Below are 21,626 nucleotides of genomic sequence, written 5' to 3'. Positions count from 1 at the left end.
TTGTGACAAAGAAGAAACACAGTGAAATAGCGAGCAGTTGCTGCAACCGGCTCATTTAGCCTTCACCCTTTTACCGTCGTGCAGCACGGGCTTAATAATTATAGCATCATTAAAAAAGTCTAGCTGCATGGGCCTGTGCTGGAAGGTCAGATGGGGAAGCCATTTCAGTAGAACACTATGCAGAGTGCAAGTTCGTCTGCTTCTCTTCCTCGGGTTGTGGGGACGTCAAAATGTGGAGCTTTGACTGGCTCTGATTAAGCATAGTGGGTAGACCTCAAAACAAGCTGTCTTGAGGTTTACCCACTATCCTCCAATCAGAGCTCTGTGTTCTGCCGTCGCTGCAACCCCTCCTTGAGAACCAGACGGACTTGTGCTCCGCATAGCTTTAGCTCGCATGCTAACCGCGAACAAGTCAACGCCACAGTGGGGGTCGGGCGGGCACTGAAGGAGGCTTTGCCGCGCGCCACAGGTGGCCCGCAAGTTGGCCATGGTTGAGGCCGATCTCGAGCGTGCCGAGGAGCGTGCAGAGACTGGTGAGACGTAAGTGGTCGCACCCCTTGCCGAGTGTCTGGTTTGCTGCCGCGACTGCGGATGCGCTTGTTGGCCGCCAGAAGTGCCACCGTAAGGGCAAGTACGCGGGAATTCTGGCTCGCAACTGCGAGATTGTGCAGCCTCACTAATTTGCGGATGTCGTGTAGGACATACGAAACAGCAGTGGCTCGCATTAATCGTGGGACACCCCGAGCCCGAGAACACGTTGCTCGTCGCTTATGGGCTGGCGACCGTAAGGTCCCGAAATGTTCTTCGGCACGAGATGTCTGCCATCTGAATGAACCCTTGCCGTTTTCGTACGTCGTAAGCGAATTCGCGAGGCCATAGTTCCATTTGCATCGCCCTTCCGCGGCCCTTGCGTTTGGTGCGGTGGGCTTCCCGCCGACTGCCCTGCGCGCCTTCCGAGCGTGTGCTGATGACCCTGTGCCCTTCCTCCTTTCCCCCTTCCCGTGTGGTCCCCCCCCTCTCCCCATGTGTGACAACGCATGCGTGCATGTGTAACGAAGATGGCCCGCCGCATCGCACTCCTGGAGGCAGACCTGGAGAGGGCCGAGGAGAGGGCCGGCACGGGAGAAAGGTAAGGGCCGACCCTTCCCCCGAGAGTGGTGCCACCTAGAAGACGAGGAGGTCTGCACATTACGTCGTCGTGAGCGGATCCTCCAAGTGTACGGCAAGGCGGTAGACACGTACGTCTCACAACCTAGCGTCTCGCTAGGTTGTGAGATGCTGCAAGGCGTGTTGACAGCGAATTGAGTAGGGTGGCGCTGCGTGGATTCACTAGGGACAACCAATAAGACAAGGCGCAAGCCTCGTCCTCTATAGTTGCCGGCAGGATGAGAACAGCGGGGAGGAGCTGTAGTTGTCCCTTTCTACCTTCGACAATGCTTCAACGACGGAGTGCATGCCGGAGGCCTGGCGTTCAAAAGACGTGTCCCGCTGTTCTCACTCTGTCGCCGACAACGGGTGGCACTGCAGCGGGCAACCCACTAATACCTCCAGACCCTCCCACAACTCGAGCACGAAGTTTGCATGCGCTAACGCCGCCTCCGCTCGTCGGGTCTAACCGGACGCGCGGAGGAAGCGCGTAGGTTGCTCGCGGAGTCGACGGCTCTAAAATCTGCATGTCCCGTTGGAGAGGAGATGTGACTACGGTGAAGCGCTTTGTCCAATTTGTTTTCTGCAAAGCTGGGCATTTGTTTAATGCGAGGCCCGACTGAACGCAATGCTTCTCAGATTGACCGCGTGCCCCTCCAAACGCTGACGCGGCCTTCGGTTGTGTCGGCCGAATGCTGCGTCAGAAACACGGGAAAATAATTTATCTCGCTTTCCGCGTGGTGTTACAGTCAGATCTCCTCCCCAACGAGAAGCAAACATTTTGTGGTGTCGTAAAATTTGTTCATAGTCCCCTAAAGCCGGAGTCACACTGCTCACACATCATGCAAAAGACAGTCTGCAAACTCGAGTCGCCGCAAATATCGGTGGTTAGAATGACTCGTGCCAAGTTTCTCCTTGAACCCATTGCCTTGCTGCTCAAATCTCGTGGTGACTTACTTTCGAATCTGTATGCAGATAGTCTTTTGTATGATGTATATGCAGTGTGACTCCGACTTGGAGATTGTTTCATGTTCTCTAAAGAAGATGCGTCATGACCTCTCTCGTGTTTCTTAAAGGGCCACTCCGGTGAATATTTTCGAATTTGGGATTGCGACTGTTTCTGGCCCAATCAGTGTCCCTAAATCACAAAGGATAGTTTTTTTTTTTAAATATTGTATGTAGTGTTGATGGGCTCAAAGTTTGGTTTCGGGCCTCTACAGCAAAACTGAAACACCACCTGCTCGAGAGGTATGGCAACACTGATCATCAGCTGTACAGCCGCGATGTGATGCCACTGTGGTGCTCCGATACGTGTCGCTCAGTGTTGCCTGACTAAAAGCTGACCTGCTTGCCGCCCGCTGAAGAGCAGCTGGCTGCACGTTTAAAATCGGTTTTAGGGGAGACGCGGCTTCACTTTGACGTAACATTTTGGCTGTAATCATATTTCGTGTCACTAAAGCAATACTAGTCATACATTTTGGTTTCCTTTTGAACCAGAGTTGTCCTTTAAAGGGGATATTTTATTGTTTCTTCCTCCTGTTTCTTGGAGTGTCATTGGTGCCAATACCCGAACGGAATTTGAGAGTCTGTCACAACGGCCACAATCCTGTAACCCGTTTTTCGTGTTTGTTACGTTCAGCTTGCTAAGATTCTGCACACTAGCTTCCTAAGGTTGGGCACTTTCGTAGGTTACTAGGTGGAGGCTAGAGTGCATGCGAGCCGACCGCCATTGCTCCAGCGTAGATACGAAGAAGTGGCGCCTAAGTCTGATGCTCGGGTTGAAAGGCGAAACGAAGCGCTAACGACTAAGCATCTCGACCAAACGAGGCACGAGAGGAGTCGATGAGCATTGTGAAGTGAACTGCACGCTCCCCGATCTTGTCTCGAGCGTTGTCTCTCTGCACTCTCCTCTGCAGCAAAATTGTGGAGCTTGAGGAGGAGCTGCGAGTGGTTGGCAACAACCTGAAGTCCCTGGAAGTCAGTGAGGAGAAGGTGAGAGGAATGCAAAGAGCAGAAGTCACTGTTCTTTACCTGTTCGTACTTCTCGCCAATTATAATGAAATTTTGAAAAGGTTTTACCTGCTTGCACTGACATGAGGCTCGCATCATAGTTGTCCGTGGCATTGCCTGTTGCTTTAAATATTAAATTTAGATGTGCAAGTTTTCCCGCCGATGATCTATTTCAATTGTTTGGACAGTGTGTTGTCTTGGTTCTGTGAAATTCCTTGACCAGCGAGTACGGGAAGTGTGACATTTCTCGTAAAGAGGAGGTGATTGTGTCTGGTTTGTGTTGTATTGGTGCCAACTAAGGATCATGGTAGCCGTTATCTTGAAGCCAGCATAGGTTGGCATTTTGTGGACTTGCTCGACCCTTTATCCACCTCTCGATTGATATGTTTGTGCAGCCGTATTTGCAATGGGGGTGAATGGCCAATTGTTTCAAATTTAGTATCAAAGTGCAAGGACAATGGCGTTTTGAGCTGCTACCTTAGGGGCAAAAGAGTGCACCATATTGACTTTCTAACAACTCGTTGAAATTTTAGTTGCCATTCTTTGTGAGTGTGTTCTGAAATTCATTGCCTTACTAAGTTGTACTGTCACAATCATTACTGACCTGAAACACACCATCCAGCCTTTTTCTGTGTCTGCAGTCCCCACAAGCTTCATTGTCTCTCAAAAATCCAAAGTATGGGTCCTCAGATTCGCTTTCCATTCCTATTTTTGGACCACAGCTCTCTCAAAAACGGGCAGCTATGCCAAAGAAGCGCGAAGGACTGTTTCGGCTCACATTGAACGTGATTGCACATTCCCAATGCTTCCCTCTTGCGGTGGATTAGATTTCAGTGGCGCATCATACCTAGACTTTAGCACCACTTGTTTTTCCAGCAACTCAGTTAACCAAGGGCTCTTAAATTCTTTCTTCTCTGGGAACATTTATCTGCCTCGAGCAACAGCTGAGGCAACCAGTGAGACAGTTAAAAGGCTAACAGACTTTACTAACAATGATGCGCTCATTAACGAGTGTTTGACACATCATTACGTGGTTCGGGTAGGGTAACATAGTGTCTTTGAACTGGGAAAGTCTTTACGTGGAGATAGAAATGACAAAGAATTTTAATGCTCATGGGATTGAACTTCCCAGGGTACTCTGGGGATACCACGCTACGTAGTCATACATCATTGCATGGTAGATTGAAATAATGACTTCAAACTGGAGGAAATCTTTGTGTAGGAGTAAGGACCACAGAGAATAGAAAGTTTGGGCATTCATTTACAAAAGCCCTTGCTCTAGAGTAGGAGTTCTCAAACTTACAGAGCTCGAGGCCCCCCAGTCTTAACATTGATGTACTAAAACAGTCCAGGTACCTGCATATTTTGAAAACAATAACGTGTGTACTAGGGGTGTTTGGCACTTGGGGAACCCCTTGGTACTCTGGAGAGCCCCTTGGCGCACTTGGGGAACCCCTGTAGGTACTCCAAGGAACTCCTGATTGTACTATAGGGAACCCCTGAGCGTACTCTAGGGAAACCTTGGGGAACTCTGGAAAATCCTTGAGCGTGCTCTGCAAAACCGTTGTGGGTACTCCGTGAAACCCCTGACGGTACTCAGGTGAACCCCTGAAGGTACTCTGGGGTATCCCTGAAAGTATTCTGGTGAATGCCTGAGGGTACTTGACAGAACCCCTGAGGGTACTTGGAAAACCCTTAAGGGCACTCTGGGGAGCGCCTGAGTGTACTCTGGGGAGCCCCTGGATACCTAGGAATCCTCTTGCGAGAGCCCGTGGTCAAGGGATGGCCGCACAGTGTTTGGGGAGTCGCATGACGGTGTGTGCTCGCTCGTTGCCACAGGCCCAACAGCGGGAGGAGTCGTACGCCGGTCAGATTGGCTCGATGACGGGCAAACTGAAGGAGGTACAGTGTGCCCTTTTCCTTACGCCCTAACACGTTCTGTCTCTTTTGTTCTCGTGACGCTCCGCCGGACTACGGTAGGCCCTGCAAAAGGAGGAGACCTACGAGGGCCAGATCCGACAGATGACCAGTAGGCTCCAAGAGGTACGCTCTCGGAACCTCCAAGGGAGAGAGACAGAGAGAGAGGGCCTAATCGTTTGCGCCTACCCTCGAAGGTCCTCCCTGTAATCCTAGTTTAGGGACCTGATTGTAGTCTAGGGACCTGATCGTCGTTTGTGGGACTAATCATACTTTAGGAACCTAATCATAGCTTATGGACTCCCTGTAATCCTAGCTTAGGTTTCTGATCATAGTCCAGGGACCTGATAGTAGTTTATGGAACTAATCATAGTTTATGAACTCCCTGTAATCCTAGTTTATAGACCTGGTCGTAGTTTAGAGGCCTGATCGTAGTTTGTCAAACTAACCTTAGTTTTGAGACTCTGTAATCCTAGGGACCTAAATATAGTTTAATGACCCAACTTTTGTGGATGATGTTGCATCAACTAACTGTGTATTTAGTGCAGGTTTGCGACTCAAGTTGCTAGAGCATGGTCAGGCGGGTTCGAAACTGGTGTGCAGACAAAAACTTTGTTAAGGACATAGAAAAAAAAAAAGTTGTTTGTGTCGGGAAGGGGAGGTAATCTTGTTTTCTATTACACAGAAGGTCGTTACTTTAAGAAGTCTTGTCGGCGCGCTAGATTTGGGAACAGGTGTCTAAGATGTTCCCTAAATGAGTCCGAGGGCAGAAAAATGAATTCTTTTCCCTCTCTATTCAGCCTTCGGCCGCATTTTCCCAATTTGTGTTCGTAACCATGATCGGATGGAGTTAGCAGACGGGAACAGCTTTTAGCCTGGGATATGGGTGTAGCTATTAAAGCGCATGGAGCACAGCTATGAGGGCACTAAACGGAAATTCAGTGACTTCGTTTCGAGCCTCTGTAGCAAAAAAAAAAAAAAATGTTTGACACTGGAACTTTGGTGGTTTTAAGAGTTATCTTAGCTTCTCGACTCTGCATCCCTTTCTTCCCCATGCGATGGATCCCCGAAACTAATGTCTCTTCCCTATAGCACGTAGTAGTCTAGCGTCTTGAGTTGCCCTGCCTGGTGTAGACTAAAACGGAGTGTGTAGAATTTCACGGAGTAGAGGAACCGTCGGTTCCGTCACAGCTCTCCGAATTGGCGGCTGCCAGATAGGTTCACGGGGTCTTTCTCGCCGTGCAGGCCGAAGCGAGAGCCGAATTTGCCGAGAGGTCGGTGCAGAAGCTCCAGAAGGAAGTGGACAGACTGGAAGGTAAGAGAGGCTGCCCTGCTCTCCCCTTCCTTCCCTTCGTTTTTGGGACTCTTGGGGGTGTACGTGCGGTGCGGGTACCTTCTTTTTTCTTTTTTTCTAACTGTTTGAAGTGAGAACTTGGTCTGTGTGTTGTTTGTTCTTCTATAACTGCATGACAGAATTAACGCGCGTTTTGTTTGTAGACCAGGGCAGTCTAGGAGAGAGTTCCCATTTGGACGACAATAACGTGCAGACGGTGGTTCTCACGCGCCGATTACGTCGTGAAACTTGGGTGATTTGAGCGGCTCTCTGGCAAAATTGGGTTTTCGACCGATTTGTTGTAGAACCCACGCTTTGGGATGCCAGCCACCAATAGGAAGCATGAGAATTATCAAGTTCGAACCAAGTTGTCAAGCTTTATTTCAAACTTAGCAAGCAATGGATGGGTCCCGAAACAATTCAATGAGAAGTGATCGTAATGGGCAGAATGCGAGCAGGCACCTGTTTTGAGTCCGAGCGAAGGAGCCTTGAGTGGCGCCTGCGAAAGGACTGGATTAGATTCCTTCGTAGTCTGCATCTAGCCCAGCCGGCAAACTCTATAGAGGGTCACGACAGTTAAAGCTGGGGTCGTCGGATACGAGGTTTGGGGATGCAAACTTCTGACGGCGCACGACGGAGCGATCGGATTGGATTCGTTTGGCTTTCCCCTTCACCTCGGGGCATCGGAGAACCTTGGGGTCTAGCCTAGCCAGTGGTCTCTACGGGGGGCCACGTCGGTGAACCGGTCGAGCCGGGGTTGCCGGATGCGAGGAGGCTTTGGGCAGGACACACTTGTGTTTGGCAGACGACCTGCTTGCGGAGCGCGAGAAGAACCACATGCTCCAGGAAGAGGTGGAGACGACCTTGAAGGACCTGCAGGCGATGTGACCTGGCCCTTGTGCGACGCTCCTGCCTGCCTGCTGCTTTTCTTCCCTTTGCCAAGGTTGGACTAACCGCATCCGCCCCCCTCCCCACGCAGACGCGTGGCCCCTACCTGTAACCACCTGGAAGACGTGGCCTGCGCTCCTCTTCCCCCCAAACGTCAACGTTAGTGTATCCACGCGTTGGCGTCACCACCAGAGCATCACGTTTGCTGCTCTGGGCAGGTTGGAGATCCACTAACGACGACGACCCACGCAGGCCTCGTCTTTTAGGGGGCATTGGTCTCGCTGCCTCTTGATACCCCCCACCCCTCACCACCCTGTCCTGTAGAGGGTGTCGGTTTTTAAGGGAGTTGCGACATGCCTGCTCGAGGTGTAGCAAATTAGAAAAGTATCAAACTTGCTAAAACTAAAATCTGGAGCATAGAGTTCTTAGTAAATTTAAACGTTTCTGAGGTTGTATGTGTTACAATTCATATTTGGCTAGGTAATGAAAAGCACTTCCACGCTTCTGGCTATTCTCATTTGTGCCTTTTGTGGCCAAGTTTACTTTTCCGACGTCATTTTGACAACACCCACGTCGATCGCGCATCTTCGTGGGTGTTCTGCGACGTTGTTATGCCGTGTACAAACTTTCTCACACTACGTCTGAGGAGGGTTTTGTCTAGGATTGCCAGAGTGCTCTAAGTGTACTGCCGTAGAAACTTCCTTACTGGTCCATTGTGGTGTATTGGGAAAGAACCTCTGCTTCAGACTAAACTATGGGCTGTGTGCGCATAAAAGCGGGAAATTAACATTGGGACGGCTTAACAGAAAGCTGTCTTGAGTCTTAACTCAACCTGCTCGAGGTGCAGCCTCGGTTCCAAGCGATTTTCCAGTAGACTCGCCGAGAGGCAGGTACACCTCCCTTAAGATATGGGGAATTCTGAAATGCAGACGTGCCCCTAGTAGTCTAGTGTCCGTTTCTAAAGAGTTTGCGGTGAAAGACTGTCCCACTTGACGTCCAAGGACTACTCAGTGTGATGCACCCATGGTTTTCCGGGTTTGCCTGTGGTGCCTTGCATGCCGTTGGTTGCATTGTGTGACGTTCTAATCGCCTGTTTATGGTGTTTGAGGTTGTTGCATGGGTGTCTCTTAATACCTCCCGTCAGCAGGGTTGATAAAACCTTGCTGTAGAAACATGTCACGACGGATACCAGGCAAACATTTTCAGAAACCTCGATTGTCGTTTGACTGATATTTTAACGTTTATTTTCGAGGTTTGCTCATCTGTGTTTGCCAGTCTTTTGTAGTCATGTTTTATATCCATCTTGATTAATGAGCTCAGCTTAATTATGTTCCGTAGCTTAAACATTGCGTAGTTTAAGCGGCTGCCTCGTTCGCTTTGAGATTTTGTCTTTGCTGCGGTTGGTATGGGCGATGGAAGGCTTAGCCTGAAGCCAGGTGCTGGGTGGAGGAACTTGACAAACAGTTACACGGGAGTTGGAAAGACTCGTGACAGAACGAGAAAGCTACTTTGTCACGTACATCCTCGGAGTGTTCTGAAGACTTCGGCATCGTGTTTCCTGTGTATCGGTAATCGTATCAGTTAAGTAAAAAATCATAAATATGAACACGTTTCCTCCCACGCCCAGTGAGGGTCGCCATCCACAGTGACATTCTATGCTTACCAGTCTTTGTCAGCATGATCAAGCTCGTTTAATTTTCTCGTAGTTAGTCGGGGAATTGAGAAGGTCTAGCTATTGTATGCAACTCATTTAAGAAATTGAAATCCTGATCTAAATCTGTTGCACTATGGTTGTGGTTTCGTGCATTATTTACCCGTGACATGCTGAGCAGCGAATGTCTTTTGGCACTGGTTCAAATTCCTCAAAGCCAGCAGGGGCAGCCACTTGTGAGGGCAGTTCCACCGGTGGCTAGTCCATCTGACAGCGGAAGAAATGACGTGCCTGAACTCGACTAAAGCCGACTGGTGGTTCGATCTAGTGAAGCCTGGGCACGTCAGTCGCTCAGCCCCATTTTATGGTACAGTCTAAGCTCATTATAACAGTCATGGTTACAACAGACATTTGGATATGACATACCGATTTGTGAAGTTCAGTTGGTTTTCCTTTATGCATCATTGACTCAACTTCATACCTGCATACAACATACTCCTTTTACAACAGACCTAAATCTTTGTCAAAATCAAGGTCTGTTATAAACGAGCTTAGACTGCACAAGCAACATGGACCCTTGTGAGCTAAAACCATACTTTTTGCTGAAGGCTCGTAAAATTATTAGACCCTGAAAAAAATTGGCCACCTGCGTGAAGTCCTTATTTCAAACTTGCCCATTTCACTACAGCTGCGTCTCCTTCGACTCAATAATAATAGCAATTTTATTGAACATCAAAAAAACATATAGAACAAAAGTCAGCCCACGGTAGAGTTGTGAAGCGTATGAAAAGTTTTACCTCGTGTTCTGTGCTCCTCAGCTTTTCGGTTTAGCACAGAGAAGCACCACCCTCGGATTTTATTATAGTTTTGGCTAAAATTAATCAGATCGTAAATTAAAATTTACGATGATTTGAAGCATGATTGGTCGGTCACCTATGGGTTTGAACGTGCCTTCTCCGTGGTTGCCTACGTGCATTCGTTGTGATAGCAGTCGTGGCTGTCCACCTCTTCTGGTGGCGCATACGGAAGGACGTCGGCAGCCAGTAACGGCGGGGAGCAAGGGTAGCCCAGCATTTTACTTTCAACACTCTGCAATTTCGCTTAGCCTTCGTGAGTGGAAAAGGCCCATTAACACGCGAGCGGCAACAACTTGCCGGCTCGTATCAACGTCGGCACGGAGAGTGCCGCCCGCGAGCCGCCCTCCATTCGGGGTCCTTGCCTTTCCAGACGAGCTTGTCCAGGAGAAAGAGAAGTACAAAGCTATCTCGGACGAACTGGACCAGACCTTCACAGAGCTCACCGGGTACTGAGCAGCCTCCCAGCGCCATCCAGCCACCGTTTCTACCGCTACCAAGTCGTCTCTTCCTTCTTCCTCCTCGCCGTTTTTTGGGGTAGCCTTCTAGTACTGGACGAAGGGGAGACGGGGACGAGCAAAGGGTCTGCCGCCGCAGCCGTAAAAAAGAAAAATAAAGACGGCAATGAGGTTCGCGGGATGTTCGTTTTTCGCTTTCTCGTTGCCGTACCGCCCCCTTTCCTCACTTACTTCTCTTGCTCTTTTTTTTGGTTAGTGCCGCCTTCATCTTCCGCTGTTGTTGTCTTTTTTATTTTTTTTTTGTGGTCTTCCTTCGGAAATTGTGCTCACTTTTGAAGGAAGCGCGTCACCTTCCCCCTCTCTATTGCTCTTGTTTTTTTTTAACCTCTTTTTAAAGTCGACGGGAGTGTATACACCGACCCATCATTTGGAAATGAGCTTGTGCAGAAGTGTTCCTTTTATTTCTCGAAGAGCAAATCGTCTGTGCACGCTTCGCTGCTTAGCCAGCGACGTCAAAGACTTGGGTCGGTGTATCCGTCCTCCCTTTATTATTTTTTTTGCGACAGGGTTTGAGAAAAAACGAGGAAGAGGATGTTAAGTTTGTCTAGGAGAAACAAGAAAGCGAGCATGGTGTGTCGATCGTCTTACTTCTCGGAGGAAAAGAAAAAAAAAAATCTGATGCCTTCTTAGCAGTTGCGCGGAATCAGCGTCGCGGCCTCTCGCGCCGATGCAAGAGTGACTGACGAACCAAAACTGCCAAGCGATTTGTACGCCAATATATCTGGTAATAAATGACCATATTTAAAGGTGCTGCTCCGCTATCCTTCTTGGTTGCGTCTGCTTGATTTTTTTCTGTAGGGAGGGGGCCACATTTTCTAGGGGCTCCATCTCGCTAGAGCAACAAACAACAGAAGCTGCGTGCAGACGTGCCAAGTACCCTTTTCTTGCCTAACGATTGACAGAAAAATTGCCGATCGATGAGCATTTGGCCAGTGTCATCAACAGTCGACAATTCCTTGGTCCCGAGAGATTGATCAACCGGTGATTGGCCTTGTTTGTGGCCAGTCAATTTGCGATTGGCTACAAAAAGAGGCACATTACCAGTTCGTTGGCCATGAGAGGCCAGTCATTTGGTGATTGGCCTTTTTTGTGCCCAATCACCAATTGGCCGTGGAAAAGCATGTAAAGGCCCGTTCACACTCTTGCAACCGAGTACGACCGAGAGAGACGAGATCTGTTAACTTCTTAAAATTTCTTAGGAGAGAGCACGCTGGCGCCATCTATACGGTTACCCTGGAACTGCATTTCACAAGAGTGAAGGTTTTGCGGGATTTTCAATGTCAACTGTGTGTAATACCTACCTCTAAGAAAGGTGCGTTTATAACGTTGACAAAAGTTTTTCGAGCCAAGAAAGAAAGGATGATGCGCGAGAGAAATAGAAAATATGCCGGACCACCAAGTTCACACTGCTACCCAATAGATGGTGCCAGTGTGTCCTTTTGTTGTAAGAGGTCTTAAGGAACCCAGTTTTAAGAGGTCGCAAGAGTGTGAACAGGCACCCACACAAGAGGGCTGGCGTGCCAATGGCTCTCTACTGTTAAGCAACTGAGTGGCAGGTGCTAAGCACCATTGATCTGACACTTGTATAGAATATGTATGGTGTCATAGAAGCAGATGTCTTGTGGCTTGCTGACGAAGGGAAAAGGGTGCCATTTTTATCGACCAGAGCATTTTCCTCTGGGAATTAGGGGGGTGGACCCCTCCCTGCAGGTCCCACATCACAACTAAATAAAGGCCATAAAAGACTTAGACCAGTCCTGGTGCTTGTTAGGCTCACTGAACGTTTACAAAGTACACATACTTTTAAGCCTCGAGCTGCTGTCCTCTGTGGACACAAAAGCCTGGCTCGAACCACAATGAAAACGCTGATTGCAGCTTCTTAATGCGAGATAGGACCAAGCGCCACATCCGTGGTGTGGCTTGACACATATTCCTTCTAGAAAGGAGGAAAAGTGCCTCTTAAAGCCTAGAGCGGCACGTTGAACTGAAAAGGCTGCGTTTCAAATGAGGGCAATCATCATGTTTCTACTTCGTCGAGAACACATACAAAGTTGGTTGTACACGCAAAGCAAGTTTGGTTGGAAACCAGAAGAATTTGACGGTTAAATGCAAAAATGTTCCAAAAGCTGGGATTCATGATTAAAAACAAATACCTCCGACTTGCATAACAATACCAACATTTATCAGACGTTTCGTCTCCTATACGGGAGACATCATCAGTGCGGCCTGGGAACACCCGACTAGCTACCAGAAATCCAACGCTTCTTCTTCCTTCTTTTTTTTTCAAATTCCAATTCGACGGTGTATTCAATATTTTCACATATTGAGGGGGGGCTGGTCGCCGAGTGGGTTAGTGCACACCGACTCGGAGTACATGGAGCAAAAGCTTGCGCTGCAGAACCCAGGAATCCGGGTTTCAATCCCCTGCCCGTTTCGATCTGGATGAGCATCGTACCGGCGTGCGGTCGTGTATTACTGCTGCGTGGTGCACGTTTAAGACCCCAGGCTAGCGGTTTGTACCTCACTGGCTAAAGTTCCCACCTACAGCGGGAGACTTGTCGCCCGTTAGGGCAGACCAAGTTCTAGGTTGTATAAACACACGCACAACCTAATTTTATTTCACATATATGGACAATTTGAAATTTGAGGTTCCCTGTTCAGGACGTGAAAAACGCCGAGCATCTATTGGCCGAATAGACACTTTTCAAAAGTCAGTCGAGCAACATTGGCGGCCACCCTATTTCAAGCTCAGCTTCCTGGGCAAAGCATGCAGTGGGATCCGAGTCCATGCTGAGCAATGATTGCGCACTCGTATTGAATACATTTGGACTTGAGTATGTGCCGAATGCCGACACCTCACCCTGCCTGCCCTGCCAACCACGCTATCCACTTGTGCTGTCCACGACCAGTCTTCAGCGAATATCACACCCTGATATTTATATGTAGCTTCATTCTTAATTGTTTCATTGTTGAGGAAGTACTGATTAACCAATTTCTTGCGTTTTATTGTGAAACAAACATTGACACATTTACTAATATTCACGGTCATTTTATTATACACCATCTTTCAACTCGTTTTAGATCACTCGTAAGCCAAGTGGAACCCGCTTCACAAGACACTGATGCGTACAATGCACAATCGTCGGTGAAGTATGTAGTGTAAACAGACATTGCTTTGCGATATCGGGAATACGGTAGACTCAATAAGTCAAACTCCAGGAGGCCAGAAATTTTGTTTCAGTTACCAGAAATTCAACTAAATATGATGCAAGATAAAATAGATATTTTATGATTTCCTCCACATAGATTATAAGCAGGTAAGTCACACATGAAATTTGTAAAATGTATGACATATAAGTTTCGCAGTGTCTAGCGTTACTTGCAACAAAACCCGAAATAAAAATTAAAGTTACGTCCGATGTAACTTTACCCCAAGGTTTCGAGTTACGTCCGTCCGATGTAACCCAATATGAAAATTAAGGTTACTTCCGACCGAACTTTCAATAAAGAGTGAAGTTACGTCCGACGGAACCCGAAATAAAAGTTGAACGTTGTGTCCTCTGTCACCTACGCAACCTATGCGTATGTTTCGTTTTATGGCCGATACATGACATAAATACGAAACTATTGTGAACTATTACTGTGTTATGTCCGATGCAGCATTCTTGAATTGGTTAAAATCTCAACTTCATCCGTGCTTTAGCTTTTTTGAGAGGGCTGGAGTGTGTTCCTCGCACATCGGGGCTGCTGAGGCTGTGTGGGTTTGATGCCAGTCACATACATTTTTTTTTTCTTTCTCTTCTTTCCCCACCTTATTGCATTTTTTTCGATATCAAAACCCTTCTTGCTATCCTTGCCGCGTTTTTTTCACCTGCTTGTAGCCCTTGCTGGCTCGGGCTGAGAGCTAGGTTGATACGGCTAAAGGCCGAAGGTCTATCGCCACTCTCACACCCGGGCGGCACCCTCCAAACAGCTCTTTATTTAAGACATTCTGGAAGAAAACACTGCCAAAGCTAGTGCACGTGGCGACTTGAGTGGTACGTGAAGACTGTGCCAGTGTTCAACAAGTCTACAGGGAACCCTGCTGCTGTGAACAGCACATTCATATCACACTCCCATTATATCTCTCAACAATTGCTCCGAACATCCACGATTTTTGGAAGGCGTCGCAAGAAATCGTCTTAAAGGAGAAAAAAAAATTGTCTTAAAAAAGGAAAAACACGAGAAAGAAAAAAAAATAATGTGACGGGCATCTGTACCTGGAGGTGCAGGTGATGTCGAAATTTTAACCAATTAACCAATCACGATATGTTTGTATTTGCATCATGTATTGGCTGTAAAGCATAACATTCAATAAAGTTATCTTGGGGTAAAGTTACGTCGGACGTAACTTTGGTTTTTATTTCAAGTTCCGTTGGACGTAACTTTAATTTTCACATTGGGTTAGATTGAACGTAACTTTAATTTTCACATTGGGTTAGATTGGACGTAACTCAAAACCTTGGGGCAAGCTTACGTCAAACGTAAGTCTAATCTTTATTTTGGGTTTCGTTGGACGTAACGCTAGACACTGTGTATAAGTTTACTTATCTCTCAAAAATGTGTGTTTTTTTTTTTTTTGTGGACTCTTGGCACATGACAAAACAAAATTAAGTTTGTTCATCAGACCAGGAAATTGTTTGATGTGGACTATTACACAGGGGACACATGAGCGGTGAGAATTGGCACCACGCGGCGGCTTTCATAGGAACCTGCGCGGACGCTCTAACGTGGGCCTTTGCCATGCCGCCACGTTGCAGCTTCTGCGCAAATTGCTATGGAAATTTTCGCGTGGTGCCTGTTCACATAGCTCGTCCGTGCCCAACTTGAGTTCCGTTGAATGCGCTTCTCCACCGAGCACCTGTGCACTGCGGAGAAGCAACACCCGCGGAAGCAAGCTCCGTCGGTGTTGTCCCTCTGGAGTGCACCCGTGCTCGGAAAGAAGCACACTCAAAGGGGCCGCGAGAACAAAACGTATAAATTACACGAAAACATTGTTTGAATTAAGCGGCTTATGAATAAATTAAAAGCTTAGTGGGACAACCAAAATTTTGAAATTTGTTTGAATTAACCAGAAGTATGAAATCTCAGAGTTTGAATTATCGCGAGCCTACTCTAGTGCAAATTAATGTGCGGCAATCTTGAGCTACTTTAGAAGCGACAAAACTACGACCAGGTCTGACGAAATCGAAGTACATTTGGTGGGGATTACTCTTATACAAGGTCAACAGAAAGAAATCCATAGATGTTTCGAGGTACCAGGGGAACAAAAAACAGTAGCAGAACAGTGTGTGGTACTGCAGCTATCTTTGGAGGATCAATCGCAACAAATGACACTGTTCATATATGATGAAACTTGACTGTAAAGTTGCTTATATTACTACTAGGATGACTTCATGTACGCACTGATTAGGGTGATGACATCTAACCATTTTGTCCCGATAGCATTTTTGTATTTTTGTTTTCTAGAGTGCCTCAAAGCGTGTCTCCTGGCACAAACTCCTGGCATCGACTGCTGCTGCGGCATTTTGTTTCCACCCATCTCTTTCCATTTTTCCAGTGAGCGCGTCCTGTCGTCACAGAGTACTACCAACAATGTCATCACCCTGAGCGGAAAGATGCTGAGGAACCTTATTGCTATGTTTCTTTACACAAGCAAATATTCAAGTGGAAAAAAATGAAAGACATTTACAATTCTCTGTAATGCCGAATTAGAGCACAGCTCTTGAGGAGGAGGAGGGGAGGGTATGCCCCTCGTCCCCCTCTACCCTCCTCTGCCATTTAGTGAAACTTTCCCTGCTAAATTTACCGAGGAATTTTTTCCGCTAAATTCCTTGCTAAATTTAGTGGCAACATTTCCCCGCAAAATTTAGCATAAAAAATTCCTCGCTGAATTTAGCGGAAAAAGTCTCCCGCTGAATTTAGCAGGAAAATTTGCCCGCTAACTTCAGCGGGGAAACGTGTCATAACGCAACGTACGCAGCTACACCGACAGCGACGCTGCTCAAGCTGGATACGGGCGTCTACGAGCTGTGCTCTAAAAAAGAATAAACATGTGGGACATACACAATACAACCACATCTTTCATGAAAGATGTGGTTGTGTTGTCTTTGTCCTACGTTTATTTTTACTTTAATCTCGATCGCATCAACATGCTCTTCGTCCATCGAAACATTCAAATTTTGAGGTTTTATGCGCCAAAAAAATGAAGGGCATCTGGCATGCCCCAGCGGAAAATGGAGGATTAATCTCGACTACCTGGGTACCTTGTGTTGTGCAACCGAAATCTTCTCCGTAATAAGCCTCCGTCAGATTGCTTGCACCCCAGCCAGCACTCGAACCCACCACCTGGGCATCCGTAGGCCGAAGCTTTGCCTTGGAGCCACGGAGGTAGCGGAAAAAAATATTAAAGACTGGCAGTGAAGCACCAGGCAGAACTTTATCCCCACAAACCATCTCCGCTGATGTTGCACGGCACAAGTCACATGTGCCTACTCTTCTGATGATCCTTCAAATGGCAACTCCGTGTGTATGTCTGCCCGCACACCTCGCACACGTACGGCCGATCTCCATTGTGAATCCTCTCGTGGTCCAACAGGGTGTATCGGAACATGAACGCTTTCCCGCACGTTCCACACTGGTGCGGCTTTCTGCCCCCGGTGTGGATCTTTTTGTGTCGCAACATGTCGGACTTCTGTACAAACGCCTTCTGGCAGACCTCGCACCGGAAAGGTTTCTCGCCCGTATGAGTTCTTTCGTGGACCAGTCGGTGAGAGGTCTGGCCAAACGCCTTCGGACAGAAGTGGCAGCTGAAGGGTTTCTCCCCCGTGTGCCTCCTTTCGTGGCTGGTAATGTTCTGCCGGTAACGGCTGGTGTAGGGACAAAAGCGACACTGGTGAGAGCCCTCTTGCTGTGGCTGTGCCTGGGATGGCCAGTTGCCCAAGCTGCCTCGTAGACAAGGCGGCTCGCTGCCCTTGGGGTGAACATTCTCCGGACCATGCCACCAGTCCGGTGCTGCATTGGGAAGACACGACAAATAAGATTAAGAGTTTGTGCTTGGCTTAAGTTCTCGACATACCCCCATGACGGTGTAGAGCCTAACAGTTTCTCCAAGTGCTGCAGCCCCGCACAGCTGAGCTAGCACTTGGCTCAACCTTCTATTGAATTCGCGGAACAAAGCCGCATGCTTGCACAAGTAGGCTTAACAGTGTCGTGGAAACTGTGCTAGCCTTGGCGGTGTTGCACAAATAAGTTGACGCTGAGTATAGTCACCGACGCGAACGTGCAGACATTAGGCCACCTCGACTGTGCACACAGTGCTGTCACCACAGTCGGCCTGAAAAAGCAGTACTAGCATTGTGGAAGGGGGCCAATATTTTCCGGGTCATAGCTACGCACAATAACACAAGTTGTTTTTATAGATGAAATGGGTAGTTTCCATCACTCGCCTAGCCTTACTGTACTGAATCAAAGTGCAATCGCTTGGGCGTCTCCTGCCTCAATGGTTAAGGCGGAACCATGTTGGAAGGGCATGCCATAAGCCATTTTACCTACTAGGTACAAAGAGGAAATGCAATGCTAACAGCTTACTATTCCATATTTTAGATCGATGAAATATTAAAGTCGTGAACCCAGACTCCCGAGTATCTATGCCCATGGATACTGCTAGCTTCAGAATGAATTGAGGCTGCACTGGCTTTCAGCACTAAGTTGCGCATGCGTACAAGCACTTCGGCAACCATCCACTCCACTACCAAGAAACCGGTGAGCAAGGTTAATAAGCAAGAACAGTAAAAGTAAACAAGCACCTGCAACATAAAAGATTACACTACAGGTAGCGTAAAAGAGATTGGCACATCCCCAATAACGTGGAGCTTCTGCCTACCCTAACACATCTTCGACCAATCCAGCACAGCTTACATCGTCACGGCCCCAAGTTGCACTAATTGCTGTGGTCTGTGATCCATTGTAGGACGTTTATGGAGACGTCGCAGTACCAGAGGAAAGTTGACATCATATTGTACGCCACCCGCGGAAAGAGGCACCACTTTTAGAACAAGAATGCAGTCGCAGCAAAGGAAGCTTTCACACTTTATATAGTTTTTAAGGGCTAGGCAAGAGCAACTGCAGCAAAGCAATCACATCATATCCGGTCTTGTTTGCATAAATGCAGTGAATGGGATTGGTGGGTCAACGAGTAAGCAAGAAATGGTGGGTTCCACGCAGCGGCCCAAAACCGGGCGACACTGTTTCGATTCAACGCTGCGGCATTATATCGCAGACAGGATTAAAATGAAGGGGCATTTCTTTTAGATGAACCGGCACGCGCTTCATGCCTTCCATCATGCCTCAGCTGCACGTGCATGCTTGAAGCCCACGAGATGCTGAAGTGCCATCCAAGGACGGGAAGCTCGAGCTGGAGGGCGAGGCAACTGGACTTCCCTACCGTTGTCATCCCATCAGTGTAAACAAAGGCCCTGTGGGGAGAATGTGCATGCTGCCAAATGTCGACTTGGCTCAGGTGGCGAGGAGGGACATCTCTCCAGGGCAGCAATGTGTCATTTTCCACATTTTCTTTGGGGGACAATTTTCCAGAGAGCGGTCCTGCAAGGTTTACAAGGGTGTCAACGGAGAAGCGACGGTCGCTTGCGCAAAGCACGAAACAGACACGTGGCAGGGACCAAAATGGACATTACTGTAAAATGTCCGGGTAAGCGCCCACCTTACTTGCACCGAAAAGTTGTCTAATCTAGACATCGGCGCTCGTCCAGTCGAGTCAGTAAAAGCCAACGTGGCGGCCAATAAAGCTTTGAAGGCAGGGTGAACGGAATCTGAGAAAGCACATTCATTCTCGCACGATGGCCCCGTCATCGCAGCTGGCGGTCTCCTGGCTGCCGCAACAGGGACAATATTTTCGGCCAATACTGGGGCTTCGGAGAGGTTGGGCGCTTAAAGGGACACTGACAGGGTATTTACGCTCACCAAGGTCTTTATTTGTACATGACGTATGAGAGCCTAACTACCCAGAGAACAATTTGCGGCACGAAATTTGTTTTTCCTCTCGAAAACTGTCAATCGAGAATTAGTCCGTTTGAGTTACGCTCACTCTCTTCTCCATGGTCGCACGACATTTTCTATGGCTTAGACACAACCACCAAAGATAATCAAAATCGTGGGTCATTAACACACTCAATACTAAAAATAGAGAAAAAATGATACCCATTTTTTGTGGCTGCAAATACATTGATTGAAAAAAAAAGAAAAAAAGAGCACAGCCACCTGACTTCCGGTAACTTTCTCTTTTATATTCTTCTTTTCCAGTCAAACTTCGGTTTCGAGCAGTTGTTCCTGGCAAAACATAAACTATTTTTTTTTAGGGGGTGTCAGTGTCCCTTTAACATATAATTTGCGGAATTCCCAAGTTTGGAAAATGTTAATAGTGGGCGCTTTGGCGGTATTTTACGATAAAGGCTGATTTTAGTACAATAGGATGTTTTCACCGACGTAATTTCGTCTACCTATTGTCGCTATGAGCTGCAAGCGCCAAAGGCAAGCGATCCAAGAAGTTGGATAACGCCCTCAAACACGTAATTCACAAAACTTTGGGATTAAAAATAGCATGAAAAGACGAGGACCAGACAAAGAAGTAACACAGACGCAGCGCTGACTTACAACTTTTGTTTGTGACAACCCAAGTATAAATTGCGATCAATAAACTCGGTTGTAAGTTAGCGCTGTGTCCGTGTTACTTTTTCGTCTGGTCCCCGTCTTTTCGCGCTGTTTTTAATTCCGAAGTATATGTACCAATTCGCCCAAGCCTCAACTTCAGCATAATTCACAAAAGCTTGTTTCCTTATGCCAGGCACGTAGCCAGGATTTTGTTTCGTGGGGTGGGGCCTGCCGATGACAAAGTGCGGTATGCAGGGGAGGGGGGAGAGGAGGTCCTAGCAAAATGGAAGATTTTGGGGGGGGGGGGGGGGGGGCCCCGGGACCCATGCCCCCCCCCCCCCCCTGGCTACGTGCCTGCATCATGCCAACATACAACAAAAAATGGCATATCGACATCATACCATATAGACCAACACGCGGCCCTGACGTCATGCAGCTGCGGCGGCGCTGTCGACGGCACTGCGCATGCGCAGACGTTGCACTCCACGCAAATTCGGTTCCTGCACACGCGCAGTGCCCACACCTAGTGTGGGCAAACTAGCGTCTCAATCTATAGTTGGGGGTGGCATAAAAAAAGAAACAAAAAAAAAACATGAGCACTAATACAGCTAAATTCCACTCATCCCATGCAAATTACATCTTTTTATCCAGCAAACAGGCAAGATGATTGATCTCATCTCTAACTTCAGCCTCTGATACAGCTTCAGTCCAAATAAAATCTTATTGATTCAGCTTGGCTACAAGGCAATGAGCACAAATGTCAGCAAAGTGGAATACAGCGTTAATTATAATATTAATTTTCTTGAAAAGGGCAAGGGTGCATAGCTCGTGCCTGAGCTACGAGCCAGATGCATCGCTACAGTGGGTCGTGCCCGACACGAGCCGCACTTACTGCCAGAGTTGCAGGAAGGTGTCCGGCGTGTGCCACAAAATATGACTTCGCACGATGTTTGAAGTTTCTGCTCCCAGTCCGATTCCAGCCGGATTACTGAACTGGTTCCAGCTGGGCTGGAAATGAGACAATCTAGCTGTATTTACCTAGCCAAGACTAGTTCCATAATTCAGCTGGAAATGAACAGTTTCACATGGGTGAGTAGATGTATTTTATGTGCCTCTCTCTACAGCTGAACAGGGAGAGAGCTTACCGTAATATCCCGAGATGCCCCACCCCTATTTTTGGCCCGATTTGCTGTTTTTTCAAGAACCCCTAAAGATAGTCCACTCAGGGATTTCCCTAGACCCCGCCTCGTTTTTCCGAAGGCACCCCCTTAATTCACAACGACTCCTATATTCGCAATGCCCCCCCCAAAAAAATTTAGACACCCCCCCTGATTTCAATTCCTGGGGAAACCCCTGAGCCCACTTCTAATGATATGAACCAACTGCACCCAGCCACAGTTTTATTGACCACTTCTAGTAATTGCAGGGCCCCGGCAAATGGTGACCTCAGTAGAAATGGTGCTATAGAGCGCGAGATAAGCGAACATTGCTGATTAGGAAGGACAGTAGTCTTTGGTTCATCTCTTCCCGGCGATCACAAGTTTCGTAGGTTACAAAATCTGAAACTAGCATTTATTTTCTTTCACCCGATTTGCTTTCGA

The 21,626-nt window shown here is 47.7% G+C and overlaps 1 protein-coding gene and 1 long non-coding RNA gene across 21 annotated transcripts in view; one reads left to right on the top strand and one right to left on the bottom strand.

The window, feature by feature from the left end:
* The window catches only part of LOC8030880 (tropomyosin), a 30,525-nt gene extending 19,458 nt beyond the window's left edge, over positions 1-11,067 (top strand). For 4 of the 20 annotated variants that reach the window (XR_005716428.3, XR_005716425.3, XR_006077473.1 and 1 more), the window contains 6 exons: positions 470-540; positions 3,063-3,138; positions 5,137-5,199; positions 6,319-6,388; positions 7,212-7,349; positions 10,173-10,438. Coding sequence is in view for 11 of the 20 variants with exons in the window: in XM_029990237.4 (XP_029846097.1) it covers positions 1,059-1,129; positions 3,063-3,138; positions 5,137-5,199; positions 6,319-6,388; positions 10,173-10,255 (363 nt within the window). In the remaining 9 variants the exon portion in view is untranslated. Of the gene's footprint in view, positions 1-469; positions 541-1,058; positions 1,130-3,062; positions 3,139-4,995; positions 5,059-5,136; positions 5,200-6,318; positions 6,389-7,211; positions 7,350-10,172 lie in introns of all 20 variants that reach the window. The other 16 variants (XM_029990269.4, XM_029990253.4, XM_029990308.4 and 13 more) reach the window with 7 other exon arrangements.
* Positions 11,068-13,350: 2,283 nt separating this feature from the next.
* Positions 13,351-21,581, bottom strand: LOC115328904. The gene is made up of 3 exons (XR_006077472.1): positions 20,918-21,581; positions 18,803-18,960; positions 13,351-17,370 (listed from the first exon to the last, which is right to left on the bottom strand). It is a non-coding gene; the product is annotated as an uncharacterized LOC115328904 (long non-coding RNA).
* Between the last annotated feature and the right edge of the window lie 45 nt (positions 21,582-21,626).

Source organism: Ixodes scapularis, unplaced genomic scaffold (assembly GCF_016920785.2).
Source record: "Ixodes scapularis isolate PalLabHiFi unplaced genomic scaffold, ASM1692078v2 PGA_scaffold11__112_contigs__length_91849675, whole genome shotgun sequence".
NCBI classification, from domain to species: domain Eukaryota; kingdom Metazoa; phylum Arthropoda; class Arachnida; order Ixodida; family Ixodidae; genus Ixodes; species Ixodes scapularis.
This window is presented reverse-complemented; position numbering and strand designations above follow the sequence as displayed.